Below are 19,633 nucleotides of genomic sequence, written 5' to 3' on the forward strand. Positions count from 1 at the left end.
TTGAAACTTTCCCAGATAATGCATAATGATTGGAAAGAAAGAAATAAAAAATATCCCTATTTTCAGATGACATGATAATATTCCAAAGACTGTACAAAAACAAAATTCTAGAACTAGTATGTAAGTTCAGTAAATTGGTGGGATACAAGGTTCACACACACAAATCAATTGTATTTGTATATAGTAACAACAAAAATGTGGAAAGTGCAATGTAAAGCACAATACCGTTTGCAAATGCTCTAAAGGAAATAAAATTGTTGTGTATCAATGTAACAAAACATGTATAGGATCTATATCCTGCACATTCCAAAACACTGATGAAAGAAATCAGAGATGTAAATAAATGTAGAGACATATGTGGTCATGGATTGGAAGACTCAATACAGCAAAGATGTCAATTCTTCCCAAACTGATCTATAAGTCTAATGTAATTTCTATCAAAATTCCAGCAAGGTATTACAGACACAGAGAGGCTTATTCTAAACTTTGTATGGAAATGCACACACCCAAGAATAGCTAAAACATCCTTGATGAAGAATAATAAAGCAAAAGAAATTACTCTGTTTGATGTTGCTCTTACTCTATAGCTACAGCAATCAAGACAGTGTGGCATTTGCAGAGGAGTAAACACATATATCAGTAGAACAGAATGTAGAACCCAGAAATAAACCCACACAAATACGTTCAACTGTTTTTTGAGAAGGGTGCAGAAGCGATTTAATGGAGGAAAGATAGACTATTCCACAAATGATGCCGAAGCGGTTGGACATCCATAGGCAAAAATACATAAATTAATGAATAAATAAAAATGAGCCTTGATCTAAACCTCACAACTTATACAAAATTTAACACAAAATGGGCCACGGGCTTAAATGTAAAATGTAACACTATAATAGTTTTGAAAATATCAAAGGAGAAATTCTTTGGGATCTAGGGCTACGCAGAGTTCTTTGACTTGACATCAAAAGCACAATAAAAAAAAATCAATAAATTGTACCTCACTGAAATTAAAAACTTTGGCACTGTGAAAGGCCCTGTGAAAGGGATGAAAATAAAAGCTACAGGCTGGGAAAAGTGTTTTCAAGCCACTGTTCCAACAAAAGAGTAGTATCTAGAAAATTAAAATAATGCAAAACTCAACAATAAACAATCAAAGAATCCAAGTAGAAAATGGGTGTATTAGTCCACTTTCTGTTGCTTGTAACAGAATAACTAAAACTGTGTAATGTAGAAAGAAACAGAATTTATTTCTTTCAGTTTTGAAGGCTGGGAAGCCCAAGGTCTAGGGGGCACAACAGGTGAGGGCCTTCTTCCTGGTGGAAACTCTCTACGGAGTCCTGTGGCAGCATAGGCAATCACCAGTCCACGCCCATGAGAACCCATTAAACCATTAACCCGTTATTTCATGAGTAGGTTAATCCATTCATGAGAACATAGTCCTCACAATCTTATCACCTCTTAGAGGCTCCACCTTTCAACACTGCCACATTGGGGGAATCAAGTTCCCACATGAGTTTTGGAGGGGACAAACGTTCAGATCCTAGTAATGGGCAGAAGACATAAAAACAATTTTTTTTTTCACGGAACAGGTTACACAGGTGGCAAATAAGCACACCAAAATGTGTCCAATATCATTAGATGTCAGAGAAATACAATTTAATAGAATGGTGAGATATCACTATGCACGTATTAGAATGGCTAAAATAAAAAATAGTGATAACACCAAATGCTGTCAAAGATTTGGAGAAATTATATCACTCATACATTGCTGGTGGAAATGTAAAATGTTTAAGCCACTTTGGAAAACAGCATGGCAGTTGCTTTAAAAATTAAACATGAACTTAATATGCCAGCCAGAAATCTCTCTCGTGGGCTTTTAGACCAGAGAATTGAAAGCTTAATTTCATACAGAATCTTGTACATGATTGTTCACTGCAGCTTTATTTGTAAATAGCTAACAAGTGGAAATAACCCAAATGTCCTTGAATGGATGAATGGCTAAAGAAACTGTGGTGCATATGTACCATGGAATACTACTGAACAATAAAAAGTGACAAACTCTCGACAAATGCAGAAAATTTGATGGATCACCTGAGAATTACGGCGAGTTAAAAAAAAAAAAAGAAGAAATTACATACAATTCCATTTATTTATTTTTGTAATGGCAAAATATTGAAAATGGAGACAGTTTGTAGTTTCCAGGGGGTAGGTATGGGGAATTGTTCTGGGAAGGAGATGGGTGTGGTAATTAACTGGCACTAGTCAAGGGATTATTTTGGTCATAAAACTGTATATTACCTTGTCTATTGTAGTATATACATGGACCTGTGCATGTGATAGAACTTCATAGAACTAAATACACACGCACACATACAGACACACACTCAAGTAAAACTGGGAAAATCTGAATAAGATCAATGGATATCATTGGTGTCAGTATCCTGGTTCTGATATTATACTATAACTTTACAATATGCTAGCATTGGCGGAAATTGGATAAAATGTACATTGGATCGCTATGCAATATTTTTTGCAACTGCATGCAAATCTACAGTTATTTTGAAGTAAAAAGTTAAAAAATCTCCTCATCCACCCTGCATCTATGGTGCATTCCTCTCCTATTGAAATTGCAAAGATCCTGAGATAAAGTTTTGTGGCGGCAAAGTGGGTTTCCTTTTTCTAGCTTTCTGTCTTTCTTACTATCGCACTAAAACCTTAGAATTAGGATTCAGAAGGAAGATGTCATAATGAGTCATTCACACAATTTACTCAAACTGAAAAATGAAATCAGAATTGTTCTTACAAAGAACAATTCTGATCAGATTTAATATTGTTTTTTCAGTGAGGCCTAACTTTCCAAATAAGTCGTCTGCTGAACATTTTCCATAAATTGATTAAACTATATTTGCAGCACCAAGGTTTAGAAAAAGTGTAATTTTAGCACATATAAATATACAAGATGCCAGAAATTACATCCTTTAAAAAAAATGAGAAGTCTGTTTTAAAAATTCTTCTAGGGGATATAAGAGAGAAGGAAACATAAAAAAGCAACACTACCTTAAAACTCTACTTTTAAAAAGTCTCTGTGCTATTCTGACCAACCAATGATTCACCTAGAGACAGGGTTAAGTAATTTCTCATCCTACCCTGCCTGGCTGCCCTCAGTACAAGGGGCACTCTAATCTCACCTTTCAAAATTGCTTTCTGTTCAGGGTTCCCCAGGCAGTATCTGACATTAGGTTAGGCTGGTGTCCTGTCCTTTGAGGGAGGGAGAACAGGCTTTCTAATTATCCCTTCCAAGGGTTCTTCAGGATTTTTTTTTCCCCTCTGGACACCGTAAGCACTTCAACTCTCTATCACCCATTTATAAAGTAATACCGAGTTCACAGTGAGTTAAAGATTTATATTGTCTTTAACATTCTTCTGATAAATAGTATTGACAAGGCTTACTGTTCCTTTCCACTGAAACACAATTTAAAGCGCAGTGTGGTTTAAGGCTTAAGGCAACTTCTTGGAATTTGCAAAATATGTTCAAAATATAGAGACTGGGAAGAAACCCGACCTCCTGACCCTCAATCCTGATAACTTGACCAATGACAATTATTATAATCATCCACTTATCAATAAGTTCAATTGTTTTGCTAAGCTCTATATATACATCATCGGAATGAAACCCTATCAACAGTCTGATGAAGTTGACATTAGTAATGTCATTTCACCAGTAATTAGAGTAAAAGAAAGAAACATTTAAGAAGGAAAACAACAGCAAAACAAAAACGCCACAATCGCATGGTAATTGCTACGAGGAAACGAGGAAACATAAGACACATCTGATAAGGTGACCAGAGGTGTGAATTAAATAAGGAAGGTGGCTATAGGGACATGTGGGGGCAGAGCGTTACAGGAAAACTCGTAATGGGATAGGGGTATGCTTGGTGAGTATGTGTTAGAGGAACAAAAGGAGGCTAGTGTGGATGGAGAAAAAAATCATTTATTCATTTCAGAAATATTCAAGTATCCATTGAACCAGGGACTGCTCTGGGCACTTAGAATACATTAATGAGCAATGGACAAAGATTATTGCCCTCCTGGAATTTGTATTTTCCAGCACGGGAGACAAGACAATAAAAAACAAAGACAGCATATGAGTAAAATAAATGGTATCCCAAAGGTGGCAAATTCTGTGTAAAAGAAATAAAAACCAGGTAGGGAAGAAGTGGAACCAGGAGTGAGAGGTGAGAATTGGACATGTAAACAAATATCCTGCAACTGATAGTACCATTTTTAGATGGGTGGAAGTTTTCTCCTTTGTGCTTTGTCAGGCGCAAGTGTAAATGCTATGCTGGCTTCACTGCACAGAGGTCAGAACACACTTTTCCTGTCTTTGGTCTGGTCTCGATTCCCTTCTTAATACACCAGAGAACCAGGGACACCACTGCCTGATAGCCGTTTGTCATCAAGTGCCTACTCATTTTGAAGTTATCACCCCCTGCTACACGTCCACTAAATTTGGGCTTTAGTTGTCTGGGCTTGAGACCCTGCCTGGTAGAAGCCCTGGCCAGGCAGTGCCCAGACCACAGGCAGTGACACTTTTCCCGGAAGATCTTAGCCGGTGGGGCAGGCACGTGCTCAGCATCTTTCCACCAGCGCCGAGCTGAAGGGAACGCGGTTCCTCCCAGTATGAAGCTGATTGATGGAAGCAGGTCACGTGACTCGGGGTTAGCCAATGCAAGTCGTCTCCAGGATGCTTTAGCTTGGAGAAGAAACTGACGGTTAAGATGCGGGGGCCACAAAGACTGGGGTCTTGTTTGCGGCAAGCTCCTAAGTGGAAGAAAGGGACTCCAACTGCTGCGGTCCTGGATGTTTCCCAAGTTTTTTCTGACTCTTTTTCTTTCAATTAGGTTAATTACAACAATATCTTTTTTGTAAATTAAACCTATTTTGCTGTAAATTACCTAGGGTCAAGGTTTACGGATTAGTAGGAAAGGCCGTCCAGCTGTTCAGTGGTCCACTTTCTTTCCACCCTCTATGAGTCCTCATGTGTGATTAGCTTCAATTGCATGGCTAATCAGTTCATACGCGCTCTAAAATTCTTCAAACAGCCTTTGTCTTCTTCAAAAAGTTAAGCTTCTCCTTTGCACCTTGGTTTTGTGGTTACTTTTGATATGTCAGGCTTTTAAAAGTGAGATATTTCCCTTTCTATTGTATTTCATCTATTTTATGCTTAAAAACGATTTTCTCATCTGAAGAGTGAATAAATATTCAGCTGCATGTTGAAGATGACTGCTTTCATTTCTTTCTTATAATGGCCTCTCTAAAGCAATTTGATTTTGTAATTATAGGTGGGTGGCATGGGGTATAATCACAATTTGTGGTAATGAACGATATGTTGTGAGCCTTTATCCATCTTTGTATCCATTCCTCTGACTTTATTTCAACTGGTTAAACTATTGAACAGTGTGGTTTATAGATAACCATCCATTTAGCCACTCATTTTGTCTCTCTTTCATTCTGTATTTTGAAATAATCTAGACTTACAGAGCAGTTGCAGAAAAAATTGTACAGGGAGCCTTCACCCAGATTTCCTTAACGTTGACATCTTATATAACCATAGAAAAATTACCGAAATTAAAACATTACTATCAATGTAATACTACTATATCTAATATATAGAATTTATTTGAATCTCACCAGTTATCACATAATGTCCTTTTCTCTCCTAGGATCCCATTCAGGATACCTCGTTGCATTTGTCTGTCATTTCTGCCTACTCTGCTCCAGGCTGACAGTTCCTCAGTCTTCACTGGTCTTTCAGAAGCCTGACACTTTTGAAGATACCGGTCAGGTATTTTGTAGAATGTCTCTCAACTTGGGGTCATCTGTTGTTTTCTTAAGATTAGATTGAAGTTATGCATTTGCGTCAAAAATACATGTTTTATTCTCCTCCCCTTCACCCCATTGGTGAGCGTGCGATTCCCACCCTAGTGTTGTGGGGGTGGCCAAACACATGGCACCCAACATTGGACAGATGAAATCCACAGCAGTTTATTAGTCACATCTACTCACAGCCTGGGAGAGGAGGACCCCACAGGCCAGGCAGAGCCACACAGCATCACAGTCTGGAAGAAAGTGGACAAGCAGGGTCTGTAGGGCGCAGTATTGTAGTAAGAGGATTAAGTGCCCCTCGGTTCATGGGAGGATGACTGGCTTCTTTGGATAATTCTGTGGGCTGGGTGAGAACTGAAACCTGCTACTTAGGGATAAGTAAGCACTGTGCCCGGTCCACATGATAAGGAGGGTACTTTGGCTAAGGGACCTTTTTCTGTGGGAACACAACAGGGAGCAGAACCTGTGGGTAAGCCATAAACGGTCATCCCCTCTTCCCTAGACGTCAAGGCACACATATTATTAGGCCTTAATTTTAGGTCTTATATCACATTACTGCTAACATTATTTTGTTCCCTTCTCTGTGAATCATGTCAGGGGGTAGGTATATGATGCCCATATGTTGTATTACTACTAATGTTCACCTTGATTACTTGGTTAAAGTGGTGGCAGTTAGGCTGCTCCACCATACCATTGCTATTTTCCCGTTTTTTAGTAATAGATAGGGTGTGCGAAATACTTTAAGGCTCCGAAAATACACTGTTTCTTCTCAGACTTTGACCCATTACTTTTGGAATCCATCTAGGTATCTTGCCTACAACAAATATGTTTCCTAATGGTAATTTTCTATTTTCCTCATTCTTACTACATGTATTCATTGGAATTATTCTGTAAGGAAGAGCTGTTTGTTTTCCCCATTTATTTGTTCAATTTATGTACATCAGTATGGGCTCATGAATAATTATGTTATACTATGAGTTATAATCAAATTATATTATTATTTACTTTGTTCCTCAAACTGTTACAGCTTTGGCCATTGGGAGCGTTCTTTGGTTGGTTCTGTGGTCTTTCGATATGCCCCCATTCTTTCTTGCACACTTCCTTATGTTCTGGCACAATAAGATGTTCACAACCATCTTCTGTTCTTTTGTTTGTTTGTTTGTTTGTTTGTTTGTTTTTCCCCCACCATACCTCTGGATTAAAACCGTTTCTACAAGGATCCCTGGTTTCTTTTCTTGGAGAATAACATTTAGAAACCTGTATTTCAGTGTATATTCATTGTTACCGAAATTTCGTTGCTGCTAGGATCTCTCCACGGACAGAGGTAGGAAGTATATTGTATGTACATTCCCATGCTTATAGATACATCTGTTTATTTCTGCATCTACCTATTTGTATAGATATTAAAAGCCAGGAACTCATACTGATACTTCTGATTCCAGTCCATTCTAGCCTTACCTGTAAATTCGTTCTCTGAACTGGCTTTCATTATCTATGATGCGCTTACTTATTTGTTCATTCCTGGTGTGTGTACACATAGCTTCAGAATTGCTAACCAATACCCCTGTTGGAAACAGATTTACTAACTTGTATTTGTACACAGTTTTTTTTCGTCTTCAGCCCTAGAAGATACTGTCAAAATGCTTTTTCAAAGTTTCTTCGCTTCAATATTTTCTTCCTCACTCCTTCAGTGTGGATAAATTAATCATTTGTAATACAGTTAGCTGACTTTGCTGCTACTTGTATTGGACTTTGTGTTTTCCCCCATATCCTGGTTGATTTTAATTGTTAATATTTGGGGTGGAAATGTTACTATGATTCAGAGTCAGGCCTATAGAGAAACAACGTGTACTCAGAGAAGTATCGCTTCTTTCTCATTCCTTCTACCTCATTCCCATTCCCCATTTCTTGCTATTTCTTTCCCACCCTCCCCCGTAGGGTAACCAATTTCTTTAGTTTCTGGTTTAATCTTTTCTGTATTTATTTTGCACAAATTAGCAGAAACATGATTCCTTATTTTCCCTTTTTACACAAAGGATAGCATACTATTCATATTTCTTTCCATTTTGCTTTTGTCATTTAACAGCCTTCCTGAAACCACCCCATACCGTGTCATACAGATTTTCATCATTCTTTTTCTTACAGCTACACTGGACTCCATTGCATGGCTGTACTATACTTTATTTAACCACTCATCTATATGTGGGCTTTTAATGTGTTTCCAGCATTTTGCAGCTACAAACAATGCTTCAGTGAATAACCTTGGGCACAAATAACTTTGTACTGGTGAAATGGATCTTCGAAGTATATGTCCAGTAATGAGATTATTGGGCTAAAAGTTAGGTGCATATGTAGTTTCTTTAGGCATTTCCAGATTTCTCTTTGGAAGGGTCGTATTGGTTTTCATTTCCACTAGCAATGTTATGAGAATGACCGTTTCCCCACAGCCGCACTAACAGAATAGGTTGCCTCACTTTTTAAACTTTCGCCTATGTGTTAGGTGAGAAATTGTACCACGGTGTTGTTTTAATGTATGTTTTTGTCTGTTGGTGAGTAAGTTTTGACACATCATGTTTGAGGACTGTTTCTATTTTTTTTTTTTTTTGCATGAATTGTCCGTTCATGTCTTTTCCTCATTTTTCGATCCAGTTTTTGGTTATTTTGTCATTCAATATTTAAGAATTCTATATATGTATTTGGAATATTATCCATTTGTCTGAGGTATATGCTGCAAATACTTTATCCCAGTTTGTCAGTTGTGTTTTGATTTATTTATGATGTATTTTTTGCAACACTTTCTTTCGTTTTTATGTGGTCTAACTGGTTATTCTTTTCTTTCATTGCCTCTGGAATTTGAATAGTAGATGCCTTTCCGTACACTGAGGTAAAAGAAGAGCTCTGCCATATTTTATTCAAGAACTTGTATCGTTTCATTTTTTATGTTTAGATCCCTGACACGTGCAGTCTATTTTTGTGAATGGTGTATTGTATGGTCTACTTTTATTTTTCCTAATGTCTCAATTGCTCCAACACTATTTAGTCAATGACCATCTTTGCCCTCATGATTTTACATGCCACTTTTATCATATGCTAATTTCCATATGTATTTGTACTTGGGTTGTATTTTTTGGTTTTCTCGTCTATTATTCCACTGAGCTATCTGTAATTTAAGGAAGTTTTCTCTGCCATCACATGTGGAATCAAAATCCCAAGTCTTTAGAATGTTAGCAAACTTTTCCTGTAAAGAGCCATATAGCAAATATTTTAAGTTTGTGGACCATAGTGTCTCTGTCATAACTACTCAACTTTGTCATTGCAGCACAAAAACATCTATAGATAAGATATAAATGAATGAGCATATCTGTGTTCCAATAAAACTTTATTTACAAAACCAAGAACTGGACTGTATTTGACCCAATGGGCCACAGTTTACAGACCCCTGCTCTAGTAGATTCCTCAGATAGGGTTGAGGGGTGCAGAATCTCCTAAGTTCCTGTCTGTTGAAAACTGTTTTTCTATAAGCTGTGATATTTGAAGGGTCAGCCCTGCTGGATGTAACATCTTGACTTCAGACGTTTTTTAAAAATTTTATCATTACACAATGTAAACATTTTTTTTTTGTGGCCCTTTACCAATTCCTCCTTAACCTCTCCTCCCCCTCCCCCTTTCCCACCGCTGGTGTCCTCAGTTCTGTCCTCTCCTTTTGAGAGTTCAAGGAATTTTTGTGATTGTTGCATCACTCTTCTTTCCTTCCTTTTTTCAGCTGCCGCTTATCAGTGAGGACATGTGGTATTTCTCTTTCTGTAAGTCTGACTTATTTCATTGAACATGATTTTCTCTAAGTTCATCTATGTTGCTGTGAATGGCACAATCTTACTCCTTTTTATGGCAGACTTGTATTCCATTATGTCTGTATACCACATTTTCCTTACCCAGTCATCCGTCAGTAGACATTTAGGTTGCTTCTGACTCTTAGCTATTGTAAATAGAGCTGGAATAAACATGGGAGTGCAGGTATGCCTTCGACACGATGATTTCCATTCCTTTGGGTGTACACCCACCAGTGGGATTGCTGGATCATATGGCAGCTCTATCTGTAGTTGTTTGAGGAACCTCCGTACTGTTTTCCGTAAGGGCTGCACTAACTTACAGTCCCACCAGCAGTGTAGGAGGGCCCTTCTTTCTCCACATCCTCTCCAGCATTTGTTATTCTTTGTCTTTCTGATTCTGGCCAGTCTACTGCTGTGAGGTGATATCTCAATGTGGTTTTGATTTGCATTTCCCTGATGCTTACTGATGTTGAGCATTTGTTTTTTCATGTGTAGTTTGGCCATTTGTGTATCTTCCTTTGAGAAATGCCTATTCAACTCCTTTGGCCATTTTTTAGTTGGATTTTTGTTGTTGTTGTTGTTGTTGTTGTTTTTACTGTTAAGTTGTTTGAGTTCCTTGTATATTCTAGATATTAATCCCTTGTAGGATTCATAGATTGTGAATATTTTCTTCCATTCTGTAGGTTGTCTTTTCACTCTATTAATTGTTTCTTTTGCTGTGCAGAAGGTTTTTAGTCCATTTCTGATTTTATCTTTTTACAAATATTCTGATCGGAGGTAGGTTTCATATCCTCAAATGCTTGTTTGAATATAGTTAATTCTGTTTGAACTGTTCACTTGGTTTCTTTCTGCTTCATGGTTGTTTGCTTTGTGTGAACTTTTGTTTCCTCATCTTTTTTTAAGAATGTTTTTGTATGGTTTTTTTTCTTCCTTTTGTTTATTTGGATGATATTAGTTTGTTTTACAAAAATCCTAGTTTAATGATGCCATTTTTTGTCGGTATAGCAAAGTCCAGGTCTTTAAGCCTTTTCGTTCGCTTGTTTTGGTGGCAAAGGGAGAAGTTTTGAGTGCTCTGATTCTGTGCTTCTCTCATGTCCTGCAAGACCACTTTTCTTTTCCCTTTTTGTTTATTTTCCCTGTCATTACTAAATGCCAAATGATGCTTCACCCTTCCTCTTTGCCTTTTCTCTTTTTTTTTTTTTTTTTTTTTTTCCTTTGTGGCTGGCTAATATGGGGATCCAAACCCTTGACTTTGGTGTTATAACACTGTGAAGCTATTTTTAAGTCTTGTAAGTCTTCCCTACCTCTTTAAATGGCACACATTTTGAAGTCTCTTCTCTATAGACCCTGCTCTTATCTTCCAGGATATCTTTTTGGTATTTTCAGACTTATTATGGGCCTAGTCATTCTGGCCGTACTTTTAGATCAACTTTAAGCTTGCCATCTTTCTTCCTCAGTATCTCTTGCAGCTCTTCTTGGTCTGTCTTTGCTTGCCCCTAAGCCCACAGATGAGCGAGTGACAGATCATGTGCTGGAATTTTGTGCTTTTTCTCGTTTTACTCACAATTATTTTGAAGTTTTGTCATCTGTTTCTAAGTGATGATGAGTATGTGCTTTTGGACAGATTTACATTTGTTTTTTCTTGGTGATTTGTATCCTTTTGGAAAGAAGTATTGAGAGGCAGGTAGATAGATGGTCAATGTTGTCTTCTGCTCACTTACCCCTGATTTCTACTGACATTTTATCTTATGCCAATATGTATATGTATGAAGGCATACACAAACGTAAACACTTACACACACACTCGAGTCTATTCCTATTCTATGTCTACAGTGGAGGTCTCCTGAGGTGGCTGCCTGATTCACCATATACAAGGGTACTTCAAAAAGTTCATGGAAAAACAAAATTAAAAGATAATATGTAACTTTTCATAAACTTTCTGAAATAACCGAGTGTTTATTCAATAAATATTTTGTCCACTGCTAACCATGGTGGCAAATAAGGGACTGTGGATGTCTTCTCAGGATTTCTAAATATTCTTCACTCTGAAGCAGGTTTATAGAGATGGACAAAAACGCCCCAGCCACACTACTAGACCTTGCTGTACGAAGTCTGCTGAGTAATGAACGTGTAGCTATCCATGCCCTTGAAGAGCTCCCAAGAGGCATGTTCATTCTGTTTTTCACTGCCGCCTTCTTGGGTGGTCATAAGAAGGTATTGAAGGCAATGGTGAGGATTTGGCCCTTTCCCTGTCTCCACGTCGGGACATTGAGTGTACAGGAGTCACAATATGACAATTTCGAAGCTATGATTGACGGTCTGCAGATCCTTCCTGCCCGGAACTCTTCTTCTTGGTAAGACTATGTATAATAGAGACATAGTGAGTCAGCAGGAGGGTATGCTGGAGCCTGGGGTAGGAGACGGCCTAACAGTCTTTCAAAGGTAGTTAATGGTGAATGCTGAGGATCTCTGTGAGGCTGTTGGTGGAACATTTGGGGTCACCTTAAGGTCTCTAATGTCTTACAGAGTTGATTATGGAACAGAAGGGATTGAGGATACTATTAATAGATTTGCCTCCTGGGTATGATTACATGGAAAAAGGACATGGGCATTGAGACTGGGAACATCAGGAGAGAAGAAAAGATGGGGAAAAGAAAGAAAGGTGCTAAATTTTTATGGAAAAGGCTTTGTTGGTAAATGGTGTGTGGAGTGAAGACCAGGGATAAAGGGATTTTGTTTCAGCTTCCCATCATTGATCCTGCTGGGTTGTATTAAAATCAGCTACCTCTCAGATATTCTGTCTTCTCCTCTCCTTACAGGGGGCCAAAACTGAGGATTCTAGATTTAAGGCAGGATCCAGGCTGCAGGACCACATGCTCTGGGATCAGGACCACATTCCCTTTCTGTTTTCGTTCATGTGTTCACTCTCAGCACTCTATAGTGAAAATAGAAGAAGCCCAACACAGAGTTAGGTGCCCCGGAACCGTAAATTCAGAGTCTGAGCCTCAGTCATCCAGGGAACCTATGGAATTATTAGTGGACATTTCCCTAGATGGTACCTCGAGAACAAAGCAATTTCTTTCTTTACTTCGGAATAAAGTACAGCAGAGCGTTGGGTCCTTGCACCTCTGCTGCAGAGATTTGAAAATTGATAGAAGGCTTGCCCATGAACACATCCTACAGCTTCTGGATATGGGATGCATTGATCACCTGAAAGTGGATGAGATTTATCTGAGTGAACTCACCAGACTTTTGGCTCAGATGACCCACCTCCACAGGCTTAGTATGTCTCACATCCCTTTTACATCTTATATGAGGAGAAGCTTTGGGACTTTTCTTGCCCATCTTGGGCAGATGGACACCCTCCAGGAGATCAGCTTGTCGTACTGCCACACACATCCGCTTCACGAACTGCTCAGGTGAGGAGTTGGGGAAAAACGTGGGTTCCCTGAACCACCCCATTGTTAGGACAGGAGAGCAACCATTCTTGGATATTCCTAATCTCCTTGTAACCCATTTCTCCTTCCAACTCAATATGGGCACTGCTGGGAGTATGAAACTGGCCAGGCTAGAGAAACTAGAAAAATAAGCTGTGATCATTCATTCATTCAGTCAGTCAGTCGACCATGTGCAGACACCATAATAAGTCTGTAGATACATTGGTGAAAAAGACACAGTTCTTCTCCCCTTGGAGTTTACAGCCTTTTAGGGAGGAAGGGGAGACATTCAGATGGGGAAATGTTTTATGCTGTGGCACTGATGCACCTCACCATGGACTGGCCAGACAGTTAATACTGCCAGATCATTTTGCTCCTGTATTTTACCCGAGCGTTAGGCCCTGAATCGAGAACTTGTCATTTGGGTTTTGGTCAAAGGGAATCCTTAGTTGACTGCTTTCCAAATAAGTAAACTAAATCCACCATTGATTACATTGTAAGTATTAAGTGAATTAAATTTTTTCCACTTAATCTTTCCCACAACTCTACATAATAGTTGCTATTGTGCATGTTTTAAAGATTTTAAAAACTGTATCTCCGAGTAGAAAAGTAACTTTCTTAGAGTGTGATTCCAAAGCCCACATTGTTAACTGCTGTTGCAACATATGTGCAAGTTAGTTTATTCTAGAGCCATAGATACCTCTAACTCAGGACTCTTTGTCCTGGTCCAATCCTCATTGAGCAGAAATAACTTTCTTTTTTCTGTCTACAGATGCCTGCCACCTCAATTGGATGCATTGTATCTCTCTTTCTGTGGACTTTCTAACAGAGACATCACTGTCCTGTCCCAGAGCCCTCCAGCCACCCATCTAAGATTGCTGAGTCTAAGTAACAACGAGATATCCTGGGAACTTTCTGAGTCCTTCCAGACTCTGCTGGCGAGTGTCTCAGGCACCCTGCAGCATCTAGAGATAGATAATTGCCTGATAACTGATTCTACTCTCACTGCTGTCATTCCGGCCCTGAGCCGCTGTTCCCACCTCCGTGTCTTTAGCTTTGCCTCCAACCCCATTACAATGCGTGTGCTCACCAGTCTTCTGCAGCACTTAACAAACCTGATGGAGCTGAAGCGTGTAATTTATCCTGTCCCTGTCCATTGCTATGAACAATTGCGTGATCCTGGCAGTTTGAACCAACAGAAGCTTTCTGAAGTGCAGGCCCAATTGAAGACAATGCTGCAGGCGGTAAAGCGGAATGACATGCGCTGGACCAGTTCTCCTGAGTGATTTTCATGGTACAAGGACTTGATTTAACACTGACGTGTGGCCGTTAAAGCACGTAGTGTTCTCACCTGATGCCCAAGTTTTAGAGACACATATGTAAAAATTTATAGTTCCAGGAAACTGGTGTTAGGAAGATTCCATGTGTAACTGACCTCTATAAAAATAAAGAACTCTGAAGAAAACAGAGGGCTTGGAGAGGTCCTATGGGTCTCTTACCGATTGTCCTCCAAATCCTCCTCCCTGCTCCTGACCACAGTGTTGGGTATGCGACATTGGCTGACCTAGTCATGGTATACCATTTCCCTGCCCAGACTAATTGGTTCACTTGTGGGTACTTGACACAAGTCAAAAGAGTTGAAACCTTTTCTTGATGATATTTTGGAATAGCTGGTGGATGTTAAAGCCAATAATTTTACCCTCCAAGTTTCTTTAAACTTCTCATATTTATGACGGCCTTAGGCTGCTTATGAGAAACTATTTGCATCTAAAAGGAAACAAAACAAAACAAAAACCTATGTCCATACCTACTGGTGTCTTTATCAGTACATTGCCACTTCCTTTCTTAGGTCTTAGTACCCTGTGGCTCAGTCGTTCCTTATATCACACACATTCACCAAGGATCTCTTATTAGTTCAGTACTGTTCCAGGTGCTGAGAATAAAAAGGCAAATAAGGCAAAGCCCCTACTTCCAGCCACTCAGAATACAGCTGTTCCTATGATTTGTCTGTTCCCCTACTCTTTCTTAGGGCATTTGGGAAAGTTATTTAAACTCCCTGGACCCCAGGGTTTTTTTTTTCACACACTCTGTTCAATCCACGCTGGCCTCTTTATGCTGTTGGATAGCTCCTCAGCACTCAAGTCATGGCTTTAATGTTACCTCCTCAGAGAGGTTTTCTTTTACTTCCCTTTACTTATTGTACTTCCCTTACTTCCTTTGCTTCCCTTACTTTACCATGTTGTAGCTCTCTCTCAATGTACCATGTATGTTCCCTTCATGGTACCCATCGTTCCATATGCATTTGCTCCCTCTGCTCTTACAGCAATAATTTGTGCATATCGTTTACCTGTTGAAGTGAAAGCACTGCACTTCAAAGACTTAGTAAGAGAATAGAATGTTAAAATAACTAATTATGTATCTTCTTATATGATGACACATTGAAATGGTAAAACATTGTGTTTCAAAGACTTAGTAAGAAAAAATGTAATGTCAATTAATAATTTTTTCTAATTGTTTATATGCTGAAATGCCAAAAGACTGAATGTCAATGAATCAGTAACAAAAATGAATGAAAAGTAATTAAAAATTAATGTATAGTGTTCCCATGTTGAAATGAAATCAGACTACATTTTAAAGACTTAGTAAGAAAGAAGTTGTAAAAGTAGTTAATGTGTTTATACTGTTTCCATGTTAAAATGATAACATACTGCTTTTCAGACTCAGTAAAAAAATAATTAAAATTAAATAAATTTTGTTCTTATTGCTTACATGTTGGAATAACATACTGTATTACAAAGACTTAGAGAAAAGAATGTAAAAAAATAATAATTAATAAAAATAGTTAATAATGTTTTCATTGCTTCCATTGTGTAATGACAACAAACTGCATTTCCAACTTCGAAAGAAAAACATGTTAAAATAACCAAAACAGAATTTGTATGTGTTGTTTTCTTGGTGGAATAACAGATGTGGTTTTAGTTTGCATTTCCCTGATGGCTAATGATGGTGAACATTTTTCATGTACCTGTTGGCCATTTGTATGTCTTCCTTTGAAAAATGTCTACTCAGTTCCCTTGCCCATTTTTAAAATGGATTATTTGGTTTTTTACCGTGTAATTGCTTGAGTTCCTTGTAAATTCTGGATGTTAATCTCTTGTTAGATTTATAGTTGGCAAAAATTTTCTCCCACTTTGTAGGTTTTTGTTTCACTCTGTTGCTTGTTTCCTTTGCTGTGAAGAAGCTTTTTAGTTTGATATAGTCCCATTTGTTTATTTTTTCTTTTGTTGCTTTTGCTTTTAGGTTCATGTTCATAAAGTCTGTGCCCAGACCTAGTTCCTGAAGAATTTCCCCTATATTTTGCCTTAGTAGTTTTACAGTTTCTGGTCTTACACTTAAGTCTTTAATCCATTTTGAACTGATTTTAGTATATGGTGAGAGGTACAGGACCAGGTTCATTTTTCTGTATATGGATGTCCAATTTTCCCAGCACCATTTATTGAAGAGTCGGTCTTTTCCCGTATGTGTGTTCTTGCTGCCTTTGTCAAAGATCAGTTGGCTGTAAGTATACAGGTTGATTGCCGGGATTTTTATTCTCTTCTATTGATCCAAGAGTCTGCTTTTATGCCAGTACCATGCTGTTTTGCTTACAATAGCCTTGTAGTATAATTTGAAGTCTGGTAGTGTTGTGCCTCCAGCTTCATTATTATTATTATTTTGCTCAGGATTGCTTTGGCTATTTGGGGTCTTTTGTTCTTCCATATGAATGCTTGGATTGCTTTTTCTATTTCTGTGAAGAATGTCTTTGGTATTTTGATGGGGATTGCATTGAATCTGTAGATTGCTTTGGGTAGAATGGACATTTTTGTGTTGAGAACTCTTCCCATCAAAGAGCATGAAATGTCTTTCCACCTTTTTGTGTCTTCTTTATTTCTTTCATTAGTGTTTTGTAGTTGTCATGTAGAGATATTTCATGCTTGGTTAAATTCATTCCTAGGTGTTTTATTTTTTACTGTGCCTGTTCTAAATGGGCTTATTTTCTTGATTTCTCTTTCTGTTAGCTCACTATTGGAGAATATAAATGCAACTGATTTGGGGACATTTATTTTGTATCCTGCAACATTTCAGAAATTATTTACCATCTCTAAGAGTTTTTTGAGAGAGTTTTTAGGTTTTTCTATATATTGTATCATGTCATCTGCAAATAGGGAAAGGTTGACTTCATCTTTTACAATCTGGATGCCCTTTATTTCTTTCTCTTGCCTGATTGTTCTGGCTAGTACCTCTAGTACTGTGCCAAATAGAAGTGATGAGAGTGGACATCCTGTCTTGTTGCTGTTCTTAAAGGAAGAGACTTCAGTTTTCCCCCATTCAGAATGATATTGGCAGTGGGCTTGTCATAGATGTCTGTTACTGTCTTGAGATTCTTTCCTTCTATACCTAATTTGTTGGGAATCTTTACCACGAATGGATGTTGAATTTTGTCAAATGCTTTTTCAGCATCTATTGAGGTAGTCATATGGTTTTTGTCCTTGATTTTGTTGATGTGTTGTATCACATTTATTAACTTTTGTATGTTGAACCATACTTGCATCACTTGGATGAATCCCACTTGATAATGGTATACAATTTTTTTGGTGTTTTGCTGTATTCTGATTGCAAATATTTTGTTGAGGATTTTTGCATCTATGTTCATCAAGGATATTGGCCTATAATTTTCTTTTTTTGTTGTGTCCTTATCTGGTTTTGGTATCAGAGTTATTCTGGCCTCATAGAATGAGTTAGAGAGAATGGCTTCTGTTTCAATTTTATGGAATAGTTTGGAAATAATTGGTATTAGTTCCTCTTTAAAGGTTGGGTAGAATTCAGCAGTGAAGCCACCAGCCCTTGACTTTTATTTGTTGGAAGATTTCTGATTACTGCTTCAATCTCATTGCTTGTTATTGGTCTGCTCAGGTTCTCTATGTCTTCTAGGATTGGTCTTAGGATTTTGTATGTGTCCAGAAATTTATCCATTTCCTCCAGGTTTTCATATTTATTGGTGTAGAATGGTTTATAATAATCTCTAATGATTCTTCATATTTCTGTGGTATTGGTTGTAATATCTTCCTTTTCATTTGTAGTTTTTGTTATTTGTGTCTTGTCTTTTTTTTGTTTTGTTTTGTTTTGTTTTTTTAACCTAACTAATGGTTTGTCTATTTTATTTATCTCCTCCAAAAAAACAACTTTTTGTTTCATTCATCTTTTGTATCATTGTTTGGATCTCAATTTCATTTAGTTCTATTCTGCTCTTCATTATTTATTTCCATCTACTATCTTTAGGATTTGATTGTTGTTGTTTTCTAGTTCTTTGATTCATACCATTAGGTCATTTATTTGAAGTCTTTCTGTCCTTGTGATATAAGCATGTATTGCAATAAACTTCCCTATTAGTACTGTCAGTATCCGACAGGTTTTGGTATGATGCATCTTTATTTTTATTAGTTTCAAATATTTTTTTTTATTTCCTGTTTAATTTATTCTTGGACCCATAGGTCATTCAGGAGCCTATTGTGTAGTTTCCATGTATTTGTATAGTTTCCAGTGTTTTGCTTGTTATTAATTTCCATTTTTAGTATCTTGCAGTCTGAAAAGATACTTGGAATGATTTCAGTTTTTAAAATTCGCTGAGACTAGATTTGTGACCTAATATGTGTTCTATCCTGGAGAATGTTCCATGTGCTGATGAGAAGAAAGTATATTCTGTAGTTGCTGGGTGAAGTGTTCTGTATACATCTGCCAGGTCCAGCTGGTCTAAGGTGTAGTTTAAATCTTGTGTCTCTTTGTTGACTTGTTGTCTGGAAGATCTGTCCCATACTGAGAGAGGGCTGCTCAGGTCACCCACGATTACCGTATTAGGGCCTATTTCTTTCTTTAGCTGTAAGAGTATTTGCTTTATAAATCTGGGAGCTCCATTATCTGGTGCACACATATTTGTGATATGTCTTCAAATGGGATAGATCCTTTTATCACTATACAAAGGCCTTCTTTATCTCTTTTTATGGTTTTTGCTTTGAAGTCTATTTTATCCGATATAAGAATAGCTACTTCTGCTCATTTTGGGTTTCCATTTGCATTACATATCTTTTTCCATCCCTTCACTTTTAGGCTGTGTGTGTCTTTATAGGTTTGGTGGGTCTCTTGAAGACAACACATACTTGGGTCTAGTTTTTTAATCTAATCAGTCAATCTGTGTGTTTTGGATGAGAAGTTTAATCCACTTACATTTAGGGTTGTTATTGATAAGTATAGCTTTATTCCTGTCATTATATTGCTTTTTGTTTAGGTGTTTTAAACATCATTTTTCCCTTTCTTCCACTTTTTATTTTTTATCATCCATGCTAGTCAGATTTTTAGGGAGACAGGATTTAGCTTCTTTCTCTATCTTGTTTGCATTTTGGTTGTATTGGCAGGTTTTGTTCTTACTAGTGAATACATGATATT

General features: G+C 37.7%; 1 protein-coding gene across 1 annotated transcript; it reads left to right on the forward strand.

Moving 5' to 3' along the window:
• Positions 1 to 11,780: 11,780 nt before the first annotated feature.
• LOC134368203 (melanoma antigen preferentially expressed in tumors-like) lies at positions 11,781 to 14,439 on the forward strand. The gene is made up of 3 exons (XM_063084746.1): positions 11,781 to 12,070; positions 12,536 to 13,135; positions 13,926 to 14,439. The coding sequence occupies exons 1-3, from the start codon at positions 11,781 to 11,783 to the stop codon at positions 14,437 to 14,439; spliced, it is 1,404 nt and encodes a 467-aa protein (XP_062940816.1).
• The last annotated feature ends 5,194 nt before the right edge of the window (positions 14,440 to 19,633 follow it).

This window comes from Cynocephalus volans, chromosome X, assembly GCF_027409185.1.
Source record: "Cynocephalus volans isolate mCynVol1 chromosome X, mCynVol1.pri, whole genome shotgun sequence".
NCBI classification, from domain to species: Eukaryota; Metazoa; Chordata; class Mammalia; order Dermoptera; family Cynocephalidae; genus Cynocephalus; species Cynocephalus volans.

Coding starts and splice junctions, on each gene's coding strand:
- LOC134368203 (XM_063084746.1), top strand. CDS start 11,781: ATGGACAAAAACGCCCCAGCCACACTACTAGACCTTGCTGTACGAAGT. Junction 12,071..12,535: donor GCCCGGAACTCTTCTTCTTG/GTAAGACTATGT, acceptor CTCTCCTTACAG/GGGGCCAAAACTGAGGATTC. Junction 13,136..13,925: donor CCGCTTCACGAACTGCTCAG/GTGAGGAGTTGG, acceptor TTCTGTCTACAG/ATGCCTGCCACCTCAATTGG.